Below are 26,177 nucleotides of genomic sequence, written 5' to 3'. Positions count from 1 at the left end.
CAATATGTATATGTAGTAAAATATATTTTATATAATTATATAAGCATATGTATTTTATATAATGATTTATATTTTATATAATATAATTATACTATATACATATAGTATAATTTCCCCAAAATCAGCCAGGGAAAAATGAAGAGAAAGCCACATAAGACTTCTATTGAAGACTCATGGCTTATATTCCATCAGGACACTACTACATTAGAGAAAACAACACAAACTCTACCTGTGAGTCTACGAGGTTAGAAATTTCATGTGTACCAACATTTACTTCATCCAACTGCAAGCAAAACAAATCTCTGGCAACCTGGACAAAATCTAAAACAAATACACATCAGTAAGATAGCATGTGATCACATCTAAGCAAATGTTACCTTTTCCACATGAAATCAAAACAATGTATTATGACTACTGTTTCAAATTTAATTTACATTGTCCATTACTATATTTTAATAGAATATTGACTGAAGTGGCAGGTTAATTTGAAGTAAAAAGAAGAAGTAGGAGATAAGCAAATTTTATCTTGTTTTGTTTAACCTTGCCACACTTAGTGACTGAGTTGACAACAAAGCAAATATATCACAGACATTTGATTTATCAACAAGACTTGAAGTATGACAAAGGTATTATGAATAAAACTTTTTTTGAAACATAGGATTTTTATGGCTTATAACTTTTCCAGCTGGCAAAACCTGAAATTTAGCAACAGTAGAAGCCAGCGGTTATTAAACAACTTTTGTAGGCCAGGCATGGTACATAGCAATTTCATCTCAGTAACCTCCTTCTGGAAGCCCTCTTACCTTCTCTGATTTACAGATGTATCAGTTAGCATCAGGACACACCGCCTTTACTGCCCAAGACCTCTTGGTAATTAAGTAGCAGTCTATAACCTTCTTCAGATATGAGAGTAATCTACTGACCACATTAATTTTATTTTAGCTATGCTATGTTCAATTTTCAAGAATCCCTCTGTTTGCTAATTGTTAGTATTTTACAACAATTTTACCTTCATTTCACGGATGCATTAGCTTCCTTTGTCTTTGTAAAGATGTCAATTATAGTTCAATGGCTCATCTCCCCTTACTGGGATGGCTTCCTTTTCTACAGATACTTTGGACCTTTTTCTCTAAATGTGTGGTAACTTTTTTCTATGACTTCATTCTTAACAATCAGGCACTAAAAAGTTTCTTGGTAATTCCATGTATGTCACTTGTCCTGCCAACTGGCAGATTTCACTCTGGGGCTACTAGGTAGTCAGCAGTCATTTTTGTTTCGCTTCTTCAGCAAGAATCCATGGCTACAACTTTCACTGAGAAAACCTGGTGTGTGTTATGAGTCATGACTCGCCATTTACTCCCCCAAATTCTCTGTTACTGGCAATTGTAGGTTTAATTTCTCAAGGAAATTTTTCAAGGAAATCTACTCTTTTCCCCTGGAGGAGTAAGAGTGTGATAGGCGTGAGACAGAAAAGGGACAGAGAACAGCATGTATGATTCACCTCAGGTTTCTCTAACAATCTTTAAATGTCCTGCCTAAATCCAGTGTTTAGTTTCCTAATGCTTTCAAGTGACTTCTTTCACCTCCAGACATTTGGGCTTTACCTGTCTTTGCTTACTCCTTTATGTCCTATACCTTCCCCATTACCATCTACCATCTGTCCTTAAATGCTATAGCTTTGGCTAGACACATAGTTCTGTTACTTGTTCTTATTAATTTAGGATTTTTTAAAATGGAGATGGGACAAAAATACCTTTTTTTCCCCTCATATAGCTTTGAAAGTAGAATTTTTTTCTACAGATGTTTTTACTATGATAGAACAAAGCATCTACTATGTTAAAAATGCTTAATGCTACAAGGAATAGAAAAAAATGGTTGCATCCAAGCACTTTTGGCAGCCAAAAAAAATAGATACATAAACATCTAGGAAAAAACTCATTGGTATATATAAAAATTTTAAATGATACATATGGATCTCTCACTTACTGAAAAATAATCAAAATTGTTTGTCATTAAAGGTTTAGATATTACAGTCTGTCAATAAGTACATTATGCTACCTCTAATAAGAATAATTAAATAGTATCTCCCTAAAACTAATACCATATGAGAAAAAGCTGAACAGAGAATAGGATACTACTGTTTATCTACAATAAATAAAAGCACAGATTACTAATACTGATATTTTAGCGCTCAAAGGTTCTCCTTTCTGCTGACCTAGGCAGGCTAGTAAGGCTAGCTGAGGTTTCAGAGCACTGAAGAAACATGCAGTACATGTGGTTTTAGGTTTCAATCTCTCTACAAAAGGACGTATTTTTTTTTCAGCTTTTTCTGAGTAATTTATTGGTGATAAGAGTCTCATGGACTTTTCTGCCAGGATTGATTTCACACTGCAATCTTCCGATCTCAACCTTCTGAGTAACTAGGATTACAAGCATGAGCCGGCACCTAGTTTCACGTAAGTTTTAAGACATCTTTTTTTTTTTTCATTTTATTTTTTATTATTGGGGTAATGTATAGAGGGGTTACAGTTACATTCGCCATGCCAGTATTGGGACTTAAACTCAGGGGTTTGGTGCTCAATGACAGACCTCTACCACATGGATCACAGTTCTACTACCAGCTTTTAATTGGAAATAAGAGTCTCAGGGACTTTCTCAGCCTTTGGAGTGGCTAGATTACAGGCATGGGTCAATAATGCACAGTTTAGGATATGTACTGATGTACTATATTCCTTTCCCCTCTCTCTCTTTCCCTCCATCTTCTTGTTTGTTCATGCTGGGTAATGGGGCTTGAATTCAGGACCTGGGCTTTGTTCCTGAACTCTTTTTCTCAAGGCTAGTGCTCTACTACTTCAGCCACAGCTCCACTTCTGATTTTCTGGTGGTTAACTGCTCTTAAGAATCTCCCAGACTTCCCTGCCTGGTCTGGCTTTGAACCGTGATCCTCAAATCTCAAGTCTCCTAGGAAGCTAGAATTTACAGGTATGAGTCACCAGTACCAGGCAAGGATATACACTCTATGTAATCTTTATTACAGGCTTGAACTCAAGGCCTGACCGCTGATCTTGAGCATTTGAACTTAAGACTAATACTCTACCATTTCAGCCACAGTTCCACTTCTGGATTTTCTGGTAATTAGTTGGAGATGAGTCTCATGGACTTTCTTGACTGGGCTAGTTTTGAACTGTGATCCTAGGATCTCAGCCTCCTAAATAGGTTATGAGTGTGAACTACCAGTAGGATTATAGGTGTGAACCACATATACAGTTTAGGAGATACACACTTAATGAAAATGTGTCTCAGTAACTTTCCACCATCTTTTTGTATGAATACAACATGGTAACTTACTATTACCTCCAAAAGACACTGTCCCATTTGAGTCTCCAGGTATTCGCTGTCTTAAGGCTTGCTGTTGTTCCTCTGTGGGTTGAATTCCAAGATACTTTAAAGCCTGGTAGAAAAAGAACTTATTAGGGCAATTTCCAAATCTCCAGATAATAACATGATTTTACAATACAGTAGAAAAACATAGTCAACATCAGGGAAACAATGAACCGAAATAATTAGATGCCCAGAGAAAGTCATCTGTGTAAAGATTAATAGCCTATAAAAGATAACTTTCCTCATTCTGCTACCACTTCATTTCCCCCTCAAAGTTGGTACTTTAGCTAACTGTACATTTATAAATATAGCCCATATGATTTGGCAGAAGAAAAAAATAGTGAAAGAATCCTATTATGTCAAGTTTAAAAGTAACACTCAAAAACTTGAGTATTATTTGGCTGCCATCTTATTTTTGAGAACAAAACTAAAATTGACAGGAACTGGGTTAAGTACAAAAATATTGTAATTTTTGGCTTGTGTATGGTATGGGCTCACATAAGCAGTAATAAAAATAAGCAGAATTTGACATTCACTTCTGTCATGCTCTTCTCTCATGGGTACTTTCTCCATTTAGTCCCTCATTCATGAATATTTGTTCTCCATTCTTCTTTGCATCTTTGTTCTTTAGCAAATGAACCAACCATAAATTTTTAGGTAGAAACATTGCCAGCTAAAATACTTAATACTTAAAATATTTAAGACTTTTGCAGCTCCATGAGGTCATGGGAATGTGCCCTAGCCAATGAAATATAAGAAGGGCTGGAGCTGAGTGCCATGTGGTGCATAGCTATAATCCCAGGTACTCAGGAGGCTGAGATAGGAGGATCACAGTTCAATGCCAGCCCAGGCAGAAAAGTCTGTGAGATTCTTGTCTTCAATTAACAACCAAACAAGCAGGAAGTGGAACCTGGGCTCAAGTAATAGGGCATGAGCTTTGATCAAATAATTTCAGACAGCATCCAAGACCTGAGTTCAAGCCCCAGGACTAGTATTAAAATAACTGAAGGGCTGAGAGGGCTTTCCAGGAAGTCTCCTTTCAGACTTAAGAGGTACACACTTTCTGTCTCTTTTTTCTTCTCTCTTCATAAAGGGGTAGCACAGCAAAAGAAGAAAGAAAACATTGCTGGAATGCAATTAGTCACCTTGGTCCAGCAGGCATTCCAATAAATATGGTGAAACAGATATCACCTTTGCCTTCCAGACTAAAACGTGGGTCCCTAACACTGTACAGCCTCCAATGCCAGCCCTGGACTATTTAATTTCTTTCAGGCTTCCTTATTTGTAGAAGTAAGTTTCCACCGTTATTTAAGGTTCTCCAGTTACATATAGCAAAACTAATCTTAACTAACGCACAGGGACTGACTAGATGACTTAGCAGATGTTGACAGGACTATCAATCACATTCAAACTAAAAAGTAGTCAAAGTTTACTCTTCGTAATTATCCCTTATAAAATTCTTCCCCCTTTGAAATATTTTCAAACATACATTATTTCACTCAACAAATACTTATTTGGTGCTTATTATCTATAGGCATCAGGTACAGGATAAAGACAAACGATAGAGTTTAGACCTTCAAAAGGCTGATGAGTCTATAGGGTGAGGACAACATGTACATGATTACAATGAGTAGAACATGTAACTCAACACAACTAACAGGCATGCAGTTTACACAGTTTAAAACAGAGACAGAAAGACTAGCAGGAAACGTTCTTTCAACAGTGTCTTATATAATAGACTTGCAGCATCTGACTGCTAGTTTAACTTGGAATGAAGATTTTTAGGTGTTGAGTGTTGTTTTTCTCCCTTCAGCTATAAAATGTTACAAATATTACAATAAATGGGGAATAACATTACATAACTACGACCTATTATCAAATTCTCCTTGATACTTGCTTAAAATTTATATATTTACATATATAAACACATATAATACCTAAACATTTATCTATATTGTCAGATTTAGTTGAAAGCTTCATTATTTTGCAGCAGTAACTGCTTTCCTAAGGTTGGTTATCTTTCCTGTCCATAGTTTAATACTATTTACTATGTAATCAGGTATTTCCTAAACAATATGTATTCTTCATACATTTTATTTTATTATTATTTATCTTTGTCAGTTGCAAAGCTTGAAGTCAGAGTCTTGGTGCTACTTCTGAGCTCTTTTTGCTTAAAGTTAGTGCTCTACCACTTTGAGCCACAGCTCCACTTTGGTTTTTCTGGTGGTTAAGCAGAGATAAGAGTCTCACAGACTTTCCTGTCCAGGCTGGCTTTGAACTACAATCATCAGATTTCAGTCTCCAGAATGTTTACAGACATGAGCCACCAGTGCCCAGCATTGTTCACCACAGCCAAGATATGAAATCAACCCAGATGCCCCTCAGCAGATGTAGGTCAAGAATATGTGGTACACATACACAATGGAATTCTATGAAATGGTACCATCTGTAAGGAAATGGAAAGACTTGGAAAAATTACATTAAGCAAATAAGCCAGGCCTGAAGAAACATAGGTTGCACAGTTTTCCTCATTTGTTGTAACTAGAAAGTGCCTATAAATCTACAAGTAAACACATAAGATGGTAAGACAAAAAAAAAATACACTTGCACAGAATAAATTATACAGGACTTTAGACATTCATGAGACCGAAGGAGGATATTCTGGAGAAGATCACAAAGTTTCAATAGCATTTTTGTAAAATGATGTGTATTGAAATGAACTCTAAGAAATCGAAAGAAGTTCTATGTTATTTTGCTTCTTGTTTTTTTTTTCCCTTGTCCCTGTTTTTGCTTTCTCTACCTTTTGTCTTGTATGTAAGCTCATCTGTTTGGGGGAGGGTAAGAGGGGGCACAGAAATGGTAGGACAAAAGGTGAACAAACACACCAGTGATTCTCACTAGACAAATGCTGAAAATGAACTTTGACTTATTACAAAGCAGAATAACTGTCTTCTTTTAAATGTGTGTGAAGTGTCTCAGTCTTTCTCTCTACCAGAGTGTTGAGTTACAGGGGATGCACATTATTGATTTTATTAGATACTGTGTGTTTTGTGTTAGTGGGTTCAAACTCAGAGCCTCTTGCTTGGCCTTCTCACTTAAGGCTGGTGTTCTAGCACTGAGATAGCTTCCACTTCTTGCTTTTTCTGACTAAATGGGGATTTTTCTGCAGGATAACTTTGATCTTCAGAACTCAACCTCCCTAAGTGGCCACGATTACAAGCATTGATACAACAGCATGCAACATTAGTTCTTATTCTTAAACTGGCTGTAACAATAAATAGCAATATCACTTTTCTTACTTTCTTAACAGCAATTGCTGTGTTCATATTATCTTTTTTTCAATATATTGGACATGATATATATTGTTAATTTAAATTCCCCTAATTACAAGTAAGCTTAAATATCTCTTACATGTTCATTATCTATACTTTCAGCTTATAAATTATTTAGAAATGTTTTAAATTTTCATACAAAGAATGTTCAGCTGCAACTTTTATTCCTGATTACTAATTTGGAGGCAGCCTTCCAATATTGACAGACAAGTCTGTCTCTAGACATTGCCAAATGTCCCCTGAGGAGAAAAGCTGCAATTCTGCCCTTGAGAACCACAGCTCCAGGGACAAACACAAGTGACAACTTGATGCGTCACTTTCCAGAGTTTTACTCTGAATATGGTGCCTATATATAAATTTACATAAATTATGTATTTTTTGCACAAATGAAGTTTCATTACATATAATATACTGTTTAAAAATTATGAGTAAACAAAATCATAACTTTCTATTCTGTACATTTTAGATTTATGCTTACAATTCTTACAATAGTGCACTATCTTGAGTGAACTTATTTTTAAAGCACATTACAGTCACTTATATTATATACATACTTTATGTATGAGGATACAGGGACATAGAGAAGAATATGAACCAAAAGGTCTTTCTAAGTTACTCCAGAGCTTGACCTCAGGGCCTGGGCACTGTCCTTGGTCTTTCTCAATGATTATGAAGCAGTACAAAGTGATTGTTAGTGTTAAAGTTACAATTAGTATTACACAATTATTGAGGCAATATTTTCCTAATTTTAGTAAGCCAAATCTGAATGAGGTGGATAGACTTGAGTCAGCATTTGGAGAATAGGTTTATCTTGACAGTGAGAGAGTTACTATTACCAGACCATGAAAAGCTAATGACATGAAAAAAGCATAGTAGGTATCATTCAAGGCATGAAATTTCATATTCTTCCTAAAATATAGCATCCACAAAAAACACAGGAAGGTAGAAGAAGTTCTCAACTGTCAGCACTACATTCATATAAAAAAAACCATATAAAGTGGCACAACAGACTTTCCTTTTTAGCTCAATGAAAAGCTGATAAATAGGTAGTTTCAAAGTGCTTTTCTACTTTTATATTTCTTTTTTAATCATCTTAAATTTCTTCTACAGGTAGAGATAGTTGAAGCTTTATTCTCCCTAGAACTCATTTTCAGTGTCTTCCTACTGTACTATAATCTTTTAAAAGTTAGTATCAGATGATTTTGCTCTTTAGGATTAATAAAAAATGATTATTTCAAAATTACTCAATATGATTGGCAAAGTAGTTCACTTATGTTGACTGTAAATGACATTTCATTTTATGAGTAGACTATAATTTATTGATTCTTTGATTAGCTCTTTACTTCTTAAAATACCAAATCATGGGCATCCCTCGATCATAGAACTGTTATAGATAAATCCTACTACACTATTCTTTTTTTTTTTTTTTTTGGCTGTGGGACTTGAATGCTGGGCTTCGACGGTGTCCCTAAGCTCTTCAGCTCAAGGCTACCATTCTACCCCTTGAGCCACAGCGCCACTCCTACTACACTTTGATATCACTTACTCATGTCTTCATCGATTCTTAGTTGCAAAACATGTTTTTCTCCATGCCAAAGAGAAAGAAACTGATTAACTTGTATATCAGTATAATCACCAGAGGCGTTATTTCTGTTTTATACTAGTGAACTACCATGACCTCCCAAATTTAATCATTAAGTAATTTAAAGCCAAGTTGTCATTCATTTGGTTATTTAATTGCAAATAATGAACTTTAAGAAATCCGTGGCTCTAGCAGTTGAATCTTTTCAAGAATGAAAATGCTTCTTCTCTGTTGGTGCCCTATTCAAAAAAACGAAAATTTAAGTGATTTACCATTTCTAGTTTCTCTGTCTTAAAGCGAAGAGAGGGATTTAGAGAAATCTTCTTTCCTTGTGGTCCATCATTTTCCACACAGGCAGGAACAATATCTAAGAAATAACAGGGTGCATATTAATTGGAAACCTAATTGGACAGAACTTTTCATTTGACAGGATGTGTTCTTGGTTCCTGCTGTTCAAAAATAATTCCTTTAATCAGTTGGCAGGTTTCACTTCTGTTTTCCTGATTTTTTTTAAAAAAAATTTAAGTCTAAAATGCATCATATCAATTAACTTTGTTTGAGCCCTAAAAGACATAAAAAGACTAGTTGGGCACTAGTGGATCATGCCTATAATCTTAGGTACTCAAGAGGGTGAGATGGGAAGGATCACAGTTTGGAGAGCAGAAGAGTCTGTAAGACTTCATTTCTAAATATCTAATAAAAGGCAAGGATGGAGGTCTGACCCAAAGGTAGAGCACCAACCCAGCAAGTAGACTGAGCAAGCAGAAGGAGTAAGAGGCACCCTGGTGCTGACAATAGTGAGGGGAAGGAGAGGGGAATAGCCAGTTATTTGCTGTTATTTTTCAAATTGAAGTTTCACGGGAACGGCAACTTAAAAGACAAACAGACATGCAACCAGTTCAATGCTTTACTAACTGTAAGATAAAGTTGTTTTTTTTTTTTTTTTTCTTGTTGTTTTTAGAAAAAAATAAAATCAGGGGCTGGGAGTTTGGCCTAGTGGTAGAGTGCTTGCCTAGCATTCACGAAGACTTGGGTTCAGTTCCTCAGTACCACACATACATAGAAAAAAAAAGCTGGAAATGGTGCTGTGGCTCAAGTGGTAGAACTCTAGCCTTGAGAAAGCCCAAGGACAGTGATTAGACCCTGAGTTCGAGCCCTGGGACTGGCAAAAAATAAATCATATCTGAGATTCAAAAAGGTAATGATATTCCTTTGAATGGAAATGGCTTCCTTATGTGAACTCTGAAAGTACTCTAGAAAAGTTCATAAATGCAAATCATTACAAGGCTGTATAGAAATACGATATAGACAGAACTTTTTGAGCTGAAAACTCTATGTCTTATTTCACAGAAGGGTTATAGTACAAGTGTTGAACATAACACATCACTCACCCATGCCTCTAGAGCTTTTTAAGAAGCCTCTATGATATAGATATGCCTTTGTCCTGACTGGAGGAATAAGAAATCCAGTGCCAAAAAAAGCAAGACCTTGAAAGACCATGTGTTTTAATATGCCAAAATTTTTAAAACAAGTTTCTATAATTTATGTCAATCCATACTATCTAAATTGTCACTTTTCTAAATACACTTTTAAGTGGTATTTTACTAGTTCTACATAGGAACAAGAGGAAGAGAAAAAAAACTTTTAAAATGTCACATCTTTATGCAGTGTTTAATTTTTTTTAATTTCTCAGAGCATCTGTCTCTAAGTACAAAATGATTTGCATTCTCTTTCTTAAGAACATAAGAAGTGCACATGAAAATAAATAGTCTTCCTCTAAACCTTTAACACATCCTCAACATTCTATGCAAAATCTTTAATATAGCTTATAGGTGTCAAGATTACAAAAAAAAATGGTTACTGACTTTTCACACCAAATGGAATTAAACCTTGAGAAAGAGTGACTTTAGTGAAACAGAATTTTATCAATTCTGATAAAAACAGGAAAGTCTTCTTTGTTATCAAGAATTGTTGACCATGAATGACATTTTAAAAATATCAAATAGGGCCAGGAGTTTGGCCTAGTGGTAGAGTGCTTGCTTAGCATGCACAAAGATCAGGGTTTGATTCCTCAGTACCACACATATATAGAAAAAAGCTAGAAGCGGTGTTGTGGCTCACATAGTAGAACTCTAGCCTTGAGAAAAAAAGCCCAAGGACAGCACTTAGGTCTTGAGCCTGAAGCCCAGGACTGGCAAAAAAAAAAAAAAAAAAAAAAAAAATCAAAAATGTATTTTTTTCTCCTTAGGAAAAGTTCTATATACAAATTCAGTGTCTAAAATGTGCATAAAAATGTAGAAGATCACTATGGATTGAACCAGTATGGAAGAGCAGGAAGCAGGTAAGTTAACTGTATTTTTTCAATAATTTTAATTTCTACTTTTATGAGACCTATCTTCCAGCTTGGGGCCTGACCTATAATTATGGCTGGATGAACCCCAGGAAACTGTGCTTACTCAACTCATGAGTAAATGTATAGATGAGTGGCTAAGGAAATGAGACACAGAGAGGAAGGGAGAAAGAGAAAGACCAGGACACAATCTCACATATGCTGAGATGTACTTTCCTCTAAGTTCCCTTACATTAGAACATAAAAATTCACTAGGTCTAATAGAAAAATGATTAAAGATTCAATCTCTTTCTTTTTGTTTCTAGTCTGTCAATGAATTAATTACATCACATACATATGTTTATTAATACACAACAACTCCAATGACACAGGTATTGTTATTCTCAATTAAAAGACTGGAGCTTAAAAGGACTCTGCCTGTGGATGGTCCTAGAGCAAGACATAAGCCCCCTATGCTTCAATAACCCTCAAGTCATTTTCACCATAGGGATAACCTGCTTTTAGGCATAATGAAACCTTATTTAAAGTCTATTAAGTCCTATTATGTACTCTTCATTGAGAGAGGGAGTAATTGAAAAAACTAACAGGAAAGAGGAATTAAATGTGTACTACCTGAATTAGACCTATCCCCTGGGCTGTTTTCCAATAAAGTAATTGGAGTATATTCTGTTTCCTTGTACCCAGGTTTCATCTGTGAAAGAAAATCAGAAACAAGTAATGCCATTTTCTAAAGTAGGTCAAAGACCCGTCTAGATGGTCATGTTAACATTAAAAAACAAAACAGTCATCTACAAACAAGTCCATTCAGACTTGAAGATAACAAATGCTTTTAGTTCTACCACGTCCAATAGTAATAAAACTTAGGACCATGTACCTAGTCTTTAAAGATAAAATATAGGTGGCTGACAAAACTCTTACATTCTGTCTCCTTAAGAAGTTCATCACTGGCTAAAAGCCTACCAAATAGAGTAAGATAATACAGTGAAATATTGGCATTAATTGTGATAGTAAGAGTTTCCCATTTTGTATGATGGTAAAGGGGCATAAAAGTGGTGGTCAATCTTCTATCACACATACTGATTGGATGATTGGGATTAGCTTCACTGTGTTGGGAAACAACAAACAACAACAACAAAACTAAGGAAAAATAATGATTGCCTGAGTTTTATCAAGTAGAAAATGAAGATGATAATGAACTAAACCATACTAGAGACTGCCTGAAACCAAATGTAACATTCCTCAGAGTTAGGAGTAGATTTGAGGTATATATTTGTAGTATCATTTTGTCATGCTTCTATTTTCTACAGACAAAGGAAACTTTGACTTGAAGATATATCTTTTTTGATAAAGTATTACAAAAATGTGAAACAAAATATTTCAAAGAAATAGCAATGGTTAACAAACAGCACTAATATGTATAGTTATGTCTATATCTATTCAGCCAACATAAAGACACAGAAGGTTTATAGATTTATTACATATGCAAAGAAGTTTAAGACTACCTGATTCCTTTTAAAAGAAGAAACATCTTCAGTCTTGGGAGTGGGTGAGATCTTTGGAACCAGTATTTCACAAGGAGGAGAAAAAAGATGAAATGTAGAGGCCGGAGGTCCACATTGTCCTTGTGACAGGGATGAACACAAGAGGTCTTCTGGGTGACTACCATCAGACTTCTGTCTTATGAATGCTATTTCCCAAGCAGACTCTGACCTAGCATATAAGAAAAGTCACTTTAGGGATATGCAACAAATATAACAGAAGTGAGTTCTAAATTAATTTTCTAAATGTCATTAAAATAGCTCTTTAAGGGTCTAATGTGCTTAAGACAACTTAAATTACTATGCCAAAAAAGACATGCTAAATACTTTCAGTCTATCTTATGAACAGAATCACTACCTCAACTTGGCTCTGGTAAGTATGTTTTTTGCTTCTTCAAATGATACACCAATCATGGATTCCTTGTTTACTGAGACCAGTTGATCTCCTGGTTTCAAACGTCCATCCTAAAAAAATAAAATAATAAAATTTAAAAGAGGAAACATTTGCAAAGAAAATAACAGAACATTTTTAAAGGTGATAAGTCTTAATTAAAGCAATTAAAATGATAAAGAAGGACTTAGAGAAAGAGCTTCTTAGATACTGTCAATAGCAAATGTTTTGATTAAAGCCTGGTTTGGTAATGTAGTTGTAGAGAGAGTTCATGTATTCCATGAAAAAAATTTGCACAGTAAGAAATTCCGGTGATAGTAGGAAATGAGCCTATATGCTGCCTTAACAGCATAGCATCCTGAGATTGATAAAGCTCTAACAACGATAAAGTAAGCAAAACATTCAAGGGATATTTCAGAATACAAGATGCTCATTCAGTGCAGTTTTTGAGGATTCCTGTATCTTCTTCCACCAAACTATGGATGTGAGAATACATGTAAACTAGGCTTTTAAAATGTTGTCAAGGATATTTGACCCTATCCATACTGCATATCCATATCCATATCAGCTTAGTTGACTATGAATATAGCTTTAGCCAAGTCCTGCAAATGATGACTGGCTCTTTGGTATTGTTTTTGTGAAGTCCTGAATCTACTCGTACATAACTAAGTGAATAAGAGCATTCCAATCTTAATCATAGGATGTAATGTAGTTGTTAGGCAAGTAACTCAGTCACTTCTACTTCCTCCCTAGATTCAGAAATATAAGCTCTTTTCTTTTACAGTTCCTAAGATACATTTACTTTTTAGTTGGTACAAAGTAAAAAGTATTGTTTACATAATTACTGAAAAAACTTCCATGGTGCTACATGGATTTTGAGCATCTCCCAAAGTCCCATGGTCCCAACTTGGCCCTTCGGAGAGGGGTAGAAACTTTTAAGAGGTAGAGACTGCTAGTCTTGGGATCCTTGAAGGGGTTTCCTTTAAAGGGGACTACGGGACTCTGGTTTCTTCTTTTTCTTCCTCCTCCTCCTCCTCCTCCTCCTCCTCCTCCTCCTCCTCCTCCTCTTCCTCTTCTTCTTCTTCTTCTTCCTCTTCTCCTTCCTCTTCCTCTTCTGCTTCTGCTTCCTGGACATGAAATCAGCCGTTTTGCTCTGCCACCTATCTATTGGCAGTCCAACTAATCACAAACTGAAACCTTTTAGACTGTGAACCCAATAAACAGTTTCTTGCTATAAGAACCCCCTTTCCATATCAGGCATTGGTTACAGTAACAGAAATCGAGCACATACAATTTAAAAGGTCACTTTTCATCCTGATAGTGTTTAAATAACTTCTACAAATCCAATGAGACATCTGACTTAAACGTATTTCTACTAAAATGTATTCTTAGCTGAATAATCTTCAGCATGAATTGAAATATTTAAGAGAAATGGTAATTGGTGGCTATTTTACTTCTACTGACGAATGAGTGCAAAGAAAACTAACATGTGAAAGGGTATCAATGTATGTGAATTAATGCACCTTCTATCTGGCAAATATCATGTAACCCTTTTACTAATTACAATAAAAAATATTAAAAAAATAAAAAAAATATAAAATATTTATGAAAAGATTTTATAGGTCCATATCTCAAATACTGTGTAAAACACATGAGTTATAAACACAAAACCTTATGGCCCTTCTGTAATATAAACATTGAACAGTGAACTATAACAGGCAATTTGATTTTAGAATTTTTAAAAAATTTACAAACTAATTTGAATTTTCTATAAGTACATGATGAATTTAAATAGCAAGATCAGACATTACAGCACACAATAGCTGTAGGCTTCAGTCATATTTTCCTTGTATTTGATAAATGTATAGAAATACAGGAAAATGATCCTAGAAAAGACTAAGTATATGGAGAAAGTATCCACCATATGGATCCTTCTTACATATTCAGTAACACATAAGGGCTGATTTTCTAAACACAGTTATATTTTGCCTGTGTTCCTATTAGAATAGTTTCACTATGTATGAATTTATTTAATTAATTTGATTTTTTTTGCTGATCCTGGGGCTAGAACTCAGGGCCTGGGCTCTGTCCCTGAACCTCTCTGTGCTCAAGACTAGTGCTCTACTACTTGAGCCACAGAGCCACTTCTGGCTTTTTCTGTGTATGTGGTACTGAAAAATGGAACACTGGACTTCATGCATGCTAGACAAGCACTCTACCACTAAGACACATTCCCAGCCCTATGCATGCATTTAAATGAACTGTCTCAAAATTATACTGACACTTGTGTCTATTAGCTTGTAACTTAATATGCGAAATTTTAGTTAAGCATATTCATTTACTAAAGGTTAAGGTTAAATGTCAACAAAATATCCCAACCATTTATATGCACACAAACAGACACAAAGACACACACATTCAGTTCCAGATGCACATACATATATACACACATAAAAACCATATCTAGAACTGGTATTAGAAATAAGGGTCAAGTAGAGAAGTTTTTAATAGTAACTGTCATTGTTGAATCCAGCTTTATACAATTTGGGATCTGTAAATAATTTATTAGAAATGGCTTCATAAAGTAAACGTTAATTGAGATTTAAAGTCAATAGCAATATTAGCTAATATCCCTAAGCCTATCATCAACTGAAAGAAAAACAAGGAGAAAATAAAACCTTGTGTCACTTGGTCAAAGTGTGCAGAAGACACAGACAGGGAAGGTAAGAAAGGTTTTAAAAGTTGTGGTGGCAGGCATTAAGAAAATTAGATTATTGTGTTTCAATGTGAATGTTCTTAGAATTTACAGTTCTTTCTTCTTACTTAATTCCATTGAAGAGGCAGCATTCTGTGTTGATGACTATAAATCAGATGGTAACTATGTGTCATTTGGGTAAAGGCCTTTAGGAAGCAATAAACTGAAGTGCAAACAGTGTAGTGTTTAGCAATCAGATACACCTGAATTTGGATTTGAGCTCTGTAAACTACCAGCGAGACTTTCATAAACAGTGAAAGAGAGAGTAGATAGAGATCATACACAATCCTCTTTATGTCACCTTGTGTGCTATAAACTCAGAACTAAACTGCACACTATTTGGTGTTAACGAGTATCCATGGATCATATACAAATCATCATTGTCAGGAATGCTGTGAAAAGGCATTTCAATACACAATTGAGAAACAACATTTAAATTGATCTACAATTTCCCACTCTTTCCTGTCTGGCTGTATAATGTTGGCAGGATGAAGGAAAACTTTTCATGACTATCACTTGACTTGTCTTGTACTGAAGTATTCTAATGTAGCAAAGGTGCATTCTCCACTGAGACCACTGAAAGAACAGGAAACATGTCTTTGGACTGAGATAACAGTCCATATAAACTGATGTTTATATGTTTCCTTTCCTATTAGGCCAGGTTGGCCTTGAACTGGCCTTGAACTGATGATCTTCCTACCTCACCCTCCCGAGTGCTGTGAGGCATGCATCGCTACTTATTGCGTACTTTTTACTTTCTAAAAAGCATTTACAAGGTTTATGTTTCTTTTTAATCTTTCACTCAACTCCTAGAATAAAATCCTAGCCAATCATGTGAATTTCTAAGCCTGTTTGAAAGTCAGAACCTGAAATGAAAACAAAGCTATTTCTGTAAAACTCTGGCATTCTAAACGAGTGAATTCTGCTCCAGCTGGGTTAATGTACATGTGAAACTGTGACTTTAGGGGTATGCTGAGCCCTCTTTCCCAGTCTGTATTCCCACTCAGCAGTGACTGAGCAATTACATGACTTGACAAGCCACCTACCAGGCACTTCCACATGCTGACCTTCAGACAGAGTTTCCTCTCAGGGACAGGCATGCTGACACTGAAATAATTGTGTGTCCCTAAGCATATCCATACTGCTGTTACAAACTATCAGCATTCTTCATGTCCAGTAATGACTTTATTACAAAGTTTTATGTTAATATATCATCAGAATCCATGTATACAGCCCAATTCTAATTTAACTAAGTCATTATGTCCCCAAAGGAATGCTCCTTTTGTAAATATTTAGATCTCCTCAACCCATACTTCCATAAGCTATAGATTAAACATTTTTAGGGAACAGGACAGTATTTAATTTGAACTCAGAGCCTTGCTTACTTGTCCCTAGGAGTTTTTGCTTTCATTAGTTTTTCAGAGGACTTAGGCATTTTGCTTTGGACACATGACTCAGTCTTCAGTCCTGCCACCCATGATTCTAGAGAAGCTCTGGTAACACATATTCTACCAGGCCTGACTTAGTTGTTCAAATGGGAATCTCCCTAAGTTTTGTGTCCAGACTGGCCTTGAACTGTGATTTTCTCATCCCTGCTTCTTACATACACAGGATTCCAGGTATGTACTACTACTAGTCCTATACCCTTCTTTTAATTCTAGTTGCTAATATAAACTGATGAAAGCTGTTTCATCACTATGAAATTCCCTCTATTTTCTAGGCTTCAAACAACATAATATTCTAAGAGTTAATTAGCATGTAAAGTACATTATACTAGTTTTAAATAAAGTAGGGTGACTCACACTCTTCTATCAGTTGTGGATCATTTTCACATGATTGATAAATTAAGTAACTCTTCAACTGACAGCTTTTGATGACTGCCCACTGGAAGAAAAAACTCCTCCAGTTCCAAAACTGGGCACAATAAACTAGCTTTTTTTCTAGCCTCATATACACCTCCCACCCTGGTATAAAAACTCGTTCCTACTCTCAGAGAAGGTTCATCCAAGCAGCTGTCGGCTTTCAAACTACAACACTTCTCCATGTATCAATTTCTATTTGGCATTCCACCACATCTACCCTCCTACACCTCTACCTCTCACTCAGCTTCATTGCCAGATTCAACTCTATGTTCTCTACAAGTTTCCTACAATTCCCCTGATTTACTTAATTGTATTGCTGCATGTTATCTTTGGTGACTCTTAGCCCCTAGTCATGAATTACAGACTATGAATTTAGCAGCTTCCAAAAGCAACTCCCAAGCTAGGAGCTCTCATTTTTCCAGTTGGTGAGACCATACCCTTCTCATGAGTATCTCTCTAGTGCAGTATTAGGAATACAATAATAATAAATTACTGAGATCCAGACGTTTGTCTGAGAAAATTAAGATGGTTATGATAAAATAGTAATGGCAAACAAGAGTAACACTGAAAAGTGAGCAGTTTTGACTGTCACTTCCTTAGCTACCACCAGGAAATTGGTCAGAAGATTCATCTAGGTTCCAGGGTAAGGTTTTACAATAAGATCTGAAAACAATTCTTCTGAAAGTTAAATATTCTCTTCTGCAGCCTTTGCGGACATGGACTAATCACAAGTACCTGTGTCTTTGTCCTGACAGGATCAAATCTAAGCTGTCACTAATTATTAAGAGTCAATATGACTATAAATAGTACTGAGAGGAAAAAATGCTGGCAGCTGGGAGTGTGGCCTAGTGGTAGAGTACTTGCCCAGCACGCACAAAGACCCAAGTTTGATTCCTCAGTACCACATACATATAAAAAGCCAGAAGAGGTGTTGTGACTCAAGTGGTAGAGCTGTAGCCTTGAGAAAGCTCAGGTCCTGAGTTCAAGCCCTGGGACCTGGGACTGGCAAAAAAAAAAAAAAATGCTAGCAATTAAAGTATGACATGGATTGTGAGACCCATCTCAATTTTGGAGAAAAAAGACACACCCACACAAACATACACTACTCAATTTATATGTATGCACTACATATGGATATACATAGTTATATGCATGTGTTAGCATGCATCTTAGAACAAACTAAGCAATATGCTTTGAAGAGCATTTGATTTTTGCTTGCTTTCCTAATGTTATTAGCAATAAAAGAAATAAACTAAAACACTTAAAAACTTGGTGATATCTAAATGTGACAACTCAGGGAAAGAGAGGAAAAGTAGATATGTTGGTATGGTACCCAAATGGCAGCATGGAATGGTAACACACGAATCACATAATGGTCAAGGGACCTTTCATTCCCTAATAATTAGTATTAATTTAGCAAGTATAGTATTAATAAAACTGGTTTACCCTTTAGAAACATAAATATCAATGAGTGATTCATTAGGGTTGCTAAAATAATCAGATATCAAGATTGGTGATATGAAGGAAAAGAACAAGATCAATCAGAACAAATTAACCTGAACTTATTTTCAGTCACAATGGAAGAGAATAGGGGACACTTCACTTAGGAAGTGGCCTCTGAATTGGTATCTGGTAATAGAAAGGGAAACAGGTCTAGTTCCCAGTCTAATGTAACAGTTTATAAGATGAGAAAGACACCAACCCAGTGATGGAGAGAAGGCCAGTCTCTTGAAAGCATCAGAATGGAGAAATAGAAAAGTCAAGAGCAGAAGCTGCACTATGTAGAACCCTGCAGGGAGGCAGCAGGCAGGCAGGCAGGCAGGCAGGCAGGCAGGCAAGCATTATGGAGGCAGGTTGGGAGGAAAGTAGGCATGGTACCTCAGAGCAAGTAAATCGAATGATAGGACTCCTAAAATCAAATGGATTATAGCTTAATTAAGTTTAGTGAGAGTAGAATCAAGGGTTATGTAGAGAGAAAAAAAAGTCCTCAGTACATGAGCTAGATAGGTTATCCTGGGAGAGGATGGAGTTACGAGATTGTTACATTTTCTGACTCTGTGTAACCTCAATGCTGCCCTCATCATTTAAAGAAGCCTCTGAATGGGAAGAAATGAGATGAGGGCATGGAAGTGGCTATCACGGGATGTAGTTCAGAAATGTTGAGTTTTCAGATGCCTCTAAATTCACATGGAAATTTTTATCAGGAGATAGGATAAGTGGGTATGAAATTCATAGGAGCATTAGGCTAGGAGAGGCCTAAAACCAATTGCTGAATATATCATATGGACAGAGGACTAGCTGATGGGGGAAAATGGCCTTGGAGTTTTCCTCATTCCTTAACTCAATACTGGGCTATATTTTTTCTCAATCTGTGGGCTGCCTCTAGACAGAGAAATCTTATTTCCTTCCTAAAGTGGAAAATGGTACTCATTACATGCCAAATTTTGAACTCTGGGGATTTTCAAAGAAATACAATATATGGTTTAACTGCTCAAGAATTCTTACATTTGCCAGATGGGTAAATATGATTATTTGAAGAAAATTCTTTTAGAGTTCCAATAAATCCCTTTTAGTTTGGGAACAATAATGAAACAAAGCCAGCTATATACTTAGATTACCTATATTATTAATTCTAAAAACATATTAAAATAAAAGTACAGCACATTAAAGCATTCACAGGCACTTTAGAAATTATTAAGTTGATGAATTCACCATCTTAACAAGGATAAGCTTATGACCTTGTCACTTGTCTTATGAGTGTCACCAATATATAGAAATTTCTGCAGATTAGGAACTTAATACCATGTAAGAAGAGTATTTAGAACTGAATATGGATACTACTAAATATATTTAAATATAATTGTATCGATTTTTGTATTTGAAGAAAAAAAAGCTACCTATTGTGCTCCACCTTGAGGAAATACTGAAAATCAAATATAAGCAGTAGAAAATAAGTGAGCTCTCCTACACCTTTCAGTGCTTTGACTGTATTCTTTTTTTGCCTTCACTAGACCATTAATAACTCTATGCTGCTCTCTAGTGGAAATGAGACAATATAAGTCCATTAGAAGTTTCACTTTTATTTTTATTTTTTGGTGGGTTATGGGACTTGAACTGTGGGACTGGGTGCTGTCCCTGAGCACTTCAGCTCAAGGCTACCATCCTACCCCTTGAGCCACAGCCCCACTTACCCTTTTCTAGTGATTAAGTGGAGTTAAGGGTCTCATGGTCTTCAGTGCCGGGGCTGGCTTTGAACTGTGATCCTCAGATCTCAGCCTCCTGAGTAGCTAGGATTACTGGCATGAGCTACCATGCCCTGCTAGAAAGTTTCACTTTTTAATACTCTTTTGTAATAAAATTTTAAGCTAAAGCAATAAGTATGGTATAACTTCTTAGTTGCTTACAATGACAGCAGAAACTGTCATTCAGCACTATATCTATCCAATTACAAATGGTTTCTAGGGAAATAAAAAGCACAAATGCTTGTGCTTTTTTTTTAAAATGATGGTGGAGTGGGATGCTACTGTGGTTCAAACTCAGAGCCTCTAGCTTCTTATGCAGGCAATCTACCACTTGAGTCATCACACCCTCCGCGACCCCCCCACCCCACCCCGAGCCCTCTTTGCTTTCCATCTATTTACACCTCCCCTACACATGAGGTTAGAGGCATGAACCACCACTCTGGTTCCTCTATGTTTACCTTAAAAGCAAATTATCATCATCTTGATTTGTTACTATATCAAGTGTTTCAAGTGTGCTCCCTCCTTCTCCCCTCTAGCCCCTAATGTTTTATTTTATTTTTATTTTTTTGCCAGTCCTGGGGCTTGACCTCAGGGTCTGGGCACTGTCCTTGGGCTTTCTCAAGGCCAGCCCTCTACCACTTGGGCCACAGCACCACTTCTGGCTTTTTCTGTGTTTGTGGTGCTGAGGAGTCAAACACAGGGCTTGGTGTACACCCGTAAGCACTCCACCACTAGGCCACACTCCCAGCACTTTTTAATTTCTTGTGGGACTTCTAGTTAAGAGTGTGATATGTTATTCTTTTCTATATGTAAAATCTACTTATTTGTTAGGCTAGAGATCCTTGAGGGTGAAAGTCAATTTTTCAGTCCCTTTGTATCCTTCATTGAGGACCTCCAGGTCCCACTAAAACTTACTGATAAAAGGAGGAAAACAAACCTTACAACAGTAATGGGAGGGAATGTTTTTACTTTTATTTTTACCTTGTGACAATCTCCTCCAGGAATGACTTCTTGGATATATACCAATGGACCTTCATTCCTGTTAATTCCTCCCAGGATTTTCAGACCCAGGCCTGTGTCCTTGGTAACTGTTATTATCTGAAAGGCAGGATTCCTAGGCAAAAGTAAAGAAGATTAGGCTAGAGGTCTGTACCTATATCTCTTCTTTACATTGTTGAATCAGACAACCAAAATGATTAATACCATTAGCAACTACATTTTAAAAAGTATAATCATCAACAAACAACCAAACAGAATCGCTTACCGATATTTTTAATTCTTTCACAAAAACAAGCAAAACATAAAAAGAATTTACAATAATAATGCTTACGTCTATGGAGTAAAATAAAAATATTTTAAACACACAAAATAAATGTCACCTCCATTTCGATCTTTTAAATTTAAAAAGAATTTCAAAAATAATACTTGATCCAGATATCCTTGCTACAATGGTGTAAAATAATTCTACAAACAGCATCTCACCAACTTGTTTTCGAACACTCTGGTCAGAGCAGTGAATTTTCTGGTCAAACAAAATCTGAATCTGAATTTTGTTATGCCAGGTTTGAAATAAGACTTATGTCAGCCTGTTTATGCACCATGTCATAGGAACTCGACTGAATAATATGTATATATATACACATATAAAATGCCATTCAAAGTAACAGCTATAGAACCCTTAAGATGGTTAACCTCACTTTGCTTTTCTCAAAGATCCCAAAGCATTAGAGTTTTTATGGGCCTAGGGTATAGTGTGTACCCCGTTTGTCTTCTTTCAGAGGCAGAAGGTGGTCTCAAGCTGCCTTGGTGGCACAGTAAGTCACTGGAGAATACAGAGGACCTCCAGCTAGCTCCCAACATACCAAACCCTTATACTACCATAGAGAAAAGTGACTTCCTGCCACACCACGTCATTGTATCTTTCAGAAAAAGAATTCTGTTCATTTGCTACAAAAATTCTACACAAAATTTTAAGAAAACTGTTGTTTTCAAAGGATAAAAAAAGAGTAAAAAAATTAAAATACAACATTAGTTACTGGATATTTTCTTCTTCTATAAATCAATCACATCTCAGATTTGCTGTACTGATTCAGCTCTATAAGCCTATGTGGTTACTAGGACAACAGGCATTTAACGAGATAAAAGCCAACAAGGACCTGGTCCAGAATGTTCTATTTATGTGGATTTCATCACTCCAACCAATTCTTCAATTCTTCAAGGGACATGAGGTTATAAAAGCAGAATGAAACCTCAAAGGACAGACTAAAGAGAAAAAAGGAACTAAGCTATCAATCTCTCAGTTTGGCAGCCAATCTCTGCAGTGACCTTTACATTCTACTTCAAGTGAATTTCTTTCAATAATTATTCATACCTTTAGTATTTATTTTTTTCAATGCAAGACTCTTTCCTAAACCAGAGTATGGGTTATTGAACTCATATGTATTCAATTCTTATCTGTTTTGCTATGAATCTGTCTGTATTTTTTTATCTGCATTGACAATAAACTATGTATCATCATGGATTGAACTCGGGGCCTCAGCACTGTCCCTAAGGTTCTTTGGCTCAAGGCTAGTACTCTACCACTTGATCTACAGAGCCACTTCTGGCTTCTTTTGAGAAGGTTACTAGAGATAAAGTCTCATAGACTTTCTGACTTGGCTGACTTCAAACCAGGATTCTCAGATCTTAGCCTCCTGAGTAGCTAAGATTACAGGCATAGTTACCAGTGCTTAGCTTTATATCAACAGTTTTACAACTTGCTTTTTACACAAAATAGATATATGCAATCTCCAAAATCACAATAGTGGCATACATATTATACATGTTTAAGTCTTTGTTTCAGGGGTTAGAGGATGTCTGAACTAAGTCTTCCTGCCTGCTAAGCAACTCTGTACTACTTATGTTATGGCATCTTTTTGCCTTTAGTGTATTTTACAGTCTTGAACTTTTACCTAGGCTAGCTTCTGGCTGCCATCAAGTAGGATCCTGTACTTTTTTGTGTATGTACTGTTACTAGGGCTTTTACTTGCGGCCTCATACTCTCACTTAGCTTTTTTTGTTCCAGACTGACACTCCAGCCACACCTCCATTTCCTGCTTTTCGCTGGTTAATTAGAGACCAGAGTCAGATTTGTCTGCATGAGCTGGCTTTGAACTTTGATCCTCAGATCTCAACTTCATGAATAGCTAAGATTACGGAAGTGAGGCATCAAAGCCCAGCAAGATCTAGTACTTAATGCCCTTTATGAAAAATTCCTAAGTTAATGCTAATGAATAGTGCATGTATTTTGTACACAAAGACCGATATGTTTAGCAAATGGATAGTAATGTTTACTATTTGTAAACACGTTTGCGAATAGAAAATATATCTTCAACTGTGACAAAACAGTTAATTTAGAATTTACTTTTCAAGGAGGCTGGATGGTTCTGTAATAGATGAAATTTTGTTCATGTTTTCACCCCAGTCCTGGGGACTTAACAGCTGTGTAAATGAAGATCTTGATAGAGAGTTTAGAAATCCTCTTTCAATGACTAGAACAGGAAACAAGTAGTTAGGTCTTAAAAGAGTTTAATGTGATGCCAATGTTGCATAAAAACATCATATACACATGACACAAACATATTAAAAAAAAATCTAGGCTCATGTCTGTAATCTTAGCTACTCAGAAGGCTGAGATTTGAGGATAAAGAGTTTAAAGCCAACCTGTGCAGCTGTGAGATTCTTATTTATAAGTAAGCACCCAAAAAGCTGTCACTCAGGTGGTAGAGCTCTAGCCTTGAGTGCAAAAGCTCAGAGGCAGTGTCCTAACCCTGAGTTCAAGCCCCAGGACTGGCAAAAAAAAAAAAAAAAGAAACAAAAAAATCAGATAAGCATGACACATATGTGCCTGCATATAGATGCTTATGTATTTGGGGCTGTAGCATTTTTAGCTACTGAAGCACAATGGCAGCTTTTCAGACAGACCAACAGGCCTATAGCTTCATTATTTTACAGTATACAAAATCAGGGTTCTTTGGTGAAAGGGAAATACACAACTAAGTTTTAGGTAATTATTACAACTTGCAGCAATGCAAAGCTTAAAAATTACTTACTAACCAAAGTTTGAGGATTATGTCTCTTGTGAGGATTAGGCTATAAAGAGTATGGTCAGAAAAATAATTGTACAATATACTAGAAGAGAACTAAAATTCTTAGCTCATCAACTCTCTTGAGGGACTTCCTGCAGAGTCAGTATTACTCTGATTCATTGTACTCTATGAGCTTCAACAATTTCTTATGAAAAGATTTTAAAATATGATTTTAATGTCTTCCATAGCTCCACTGAGAAATTACAGAGAATAGTGTAGGTTTGTTTAATTAAAACATTCTCTACAGAGGCTCAGTACTTCTGTATAAGAGATATAAACCTTTAACCCTTTTATTAGTAGACAACTGAGATGTTAGGTGGAATGTTAATTTTAACTGAAGATCAGGTTTCTTTTAAAAAATAACTTTATGAAGTAAGCCAGACCCAAAGGAACAGAAGCCCAATGACTTCCATCATTTGTAACAATTAGTACACATCTAGGACTCTCCTAGCAGAGGATTACAATAGCGTAAAACCTAGGTACATAAGGTCATATAGGATGAGACAATATGAAAGGATCTCTAGGATATGGAAATAAGAGCTTTATCTTAAGGTACTATGTTATTTCTCTTCTCCTTTGTTGCCCTTTGGTTAATTTCATATTGTTACTGTAATTGACTTTGTTACCTGGTATACTGTATATATGCTTATTTGTTTATTTGAAATAGGAAAGGGAAGGGGGAAAACAGGATGATTGGGATGGGGTTGAGGGAGGGAAAATGGGGACATAAACATGAGAAAGGGGTATCAATGTGCGAGAAGCAGTGCATCTACTAACTGGTGAATGTAACTGTAACCCCTCTATACATTACTCCGACAATAAAAAGTAAAATAAAATAAATTAACTAGCCACTCAAGAGGCCAAGATCTGAAGATCAAGGTTCAAAGCCATCTGGATACAAAAGGACCTGAGACTCTTATCTCCAATTAACCCCTAGAAAATGGCTCAAGGGTAGGGTGGTAGCTTTGAGCTGAAGAGCTCAGAGACAGTGCCCAGGCTGAGTTCAAGCCCCATGACCCTTTAAAAAAAACTATATATATATACATATATATATATATATATATATGTCTTTTAGCACAACATTGTCATTGAAGTAACTAGAGTCAGGGAGATTATATGCTTTCCTAAACAAATGTAGAGCAACTGACATAGATCGTGTGTGTGTGTGTGTGTGTGTGTGTGTGTGTGTGTGTGTGTGTGTGTTTTGTGTTTTGCTTCTTTTATTTTTATTTTTGCACTGGTACTAGGGCCTGAACTCAGGGTCTCCAGTCCTCAACTGACTTCTTTGTTCACAGCGAACCATACCTCTACAGCCACATCTCTAATTCTGCATGGTTAACTGCAGATAGGCCCTCATCTACTGTTTGTGCCCTTTGACTTGAAAGCTCTACCTTTCAGGTCTCAGATTGCTACTGAGCAGCTGGCATTATAGACTTGAGCTACCAGTTCCTGGTAATATTATTTTGAGAAAGCATCTTGTTTCACCATCCAGGCTGCCCCTGAACTCAAAATCCTCCTGCCTCAGTCTCCCAAGTGCTAGAATTAGAGGTATGCAACCACCATGCTTGCTCTGACATTATGGTTCTTAATATCCAATATCCTTTGATTCCACTGTGA

General features: G+C 36.2%; 1 protein-coding gene across 1 annotated transcript in view; it reads right to left on the bottom strand.

The window, feature by feature from the left end:
• The window catches only part of Stxbp4 (syntaxin binding protein 4), an 88,909-nt gene extending 64,950 nt beyond the window's left edge, over nucleotides 1-23,959 (bottom strand). Inside the window, exons 1-8 of the mRNA XM_090351058.1 lie at nucleotides 23,837-23,959; nucleotides 21,415-21,547; nucleotides 12,542-12,648; nucleotides 12,148-12,355; nucleotides 11,258-11,336; nucleotides 8,568-8,662; nucleotides 3,355-3,451; nucleotides 230-321 (exon numbers count right to left, since the gene is read on the bottom strand). Of these exons, the coding sequence (XP_090207184.1) occupies nucleotides 230-321; nucleotides 3,355-3,451; nucleotides 8,568-8,662; nucleotides 11,258-11,336; nucleotides 12,148-12,355; nucleotides 12,542-12,648; nucleotides 21,415-21,547; nucleotides 23,837-23,883 (858 nt within the window). The 5' untranslated portion in view covers nucleotides 23,884-23,959. The remainder of the gene's footprint in view (nucleotides 1-229; nucleotides 322-3,354; nucleotides 3,452-8,567; nucleotides 8,663-11,257; nucleotides 11,337-12,147; nucleotides 12,356-12,541; nucleotides 12,649-21,414; nucleotides 21,548-23,836) is intronic.
• Between the last annotated feature and the right edge of the window lie 2,218 nt (nucleotides 23,960-26,177).

Source organism: Megascapheus bottae, chromosome 17 (genome assembly GCF_031878675.1).
Source record: "Megascapheus bottae isolate mThoBot1 chromosome 17, mThoBot2.hap1, whole genome shotgun sequence".
Taxonomy (NCBI): Eukaryota; Metazoa; Chordata; class Mammalia; order Rodentia; family Geomyidae; genus Megascapheus; species Megascapheus bottae.
Note: the sequence above shows the minus strand (reverse complement) of the source record. Positions and strands in the feature narration are given on the sequence as shown.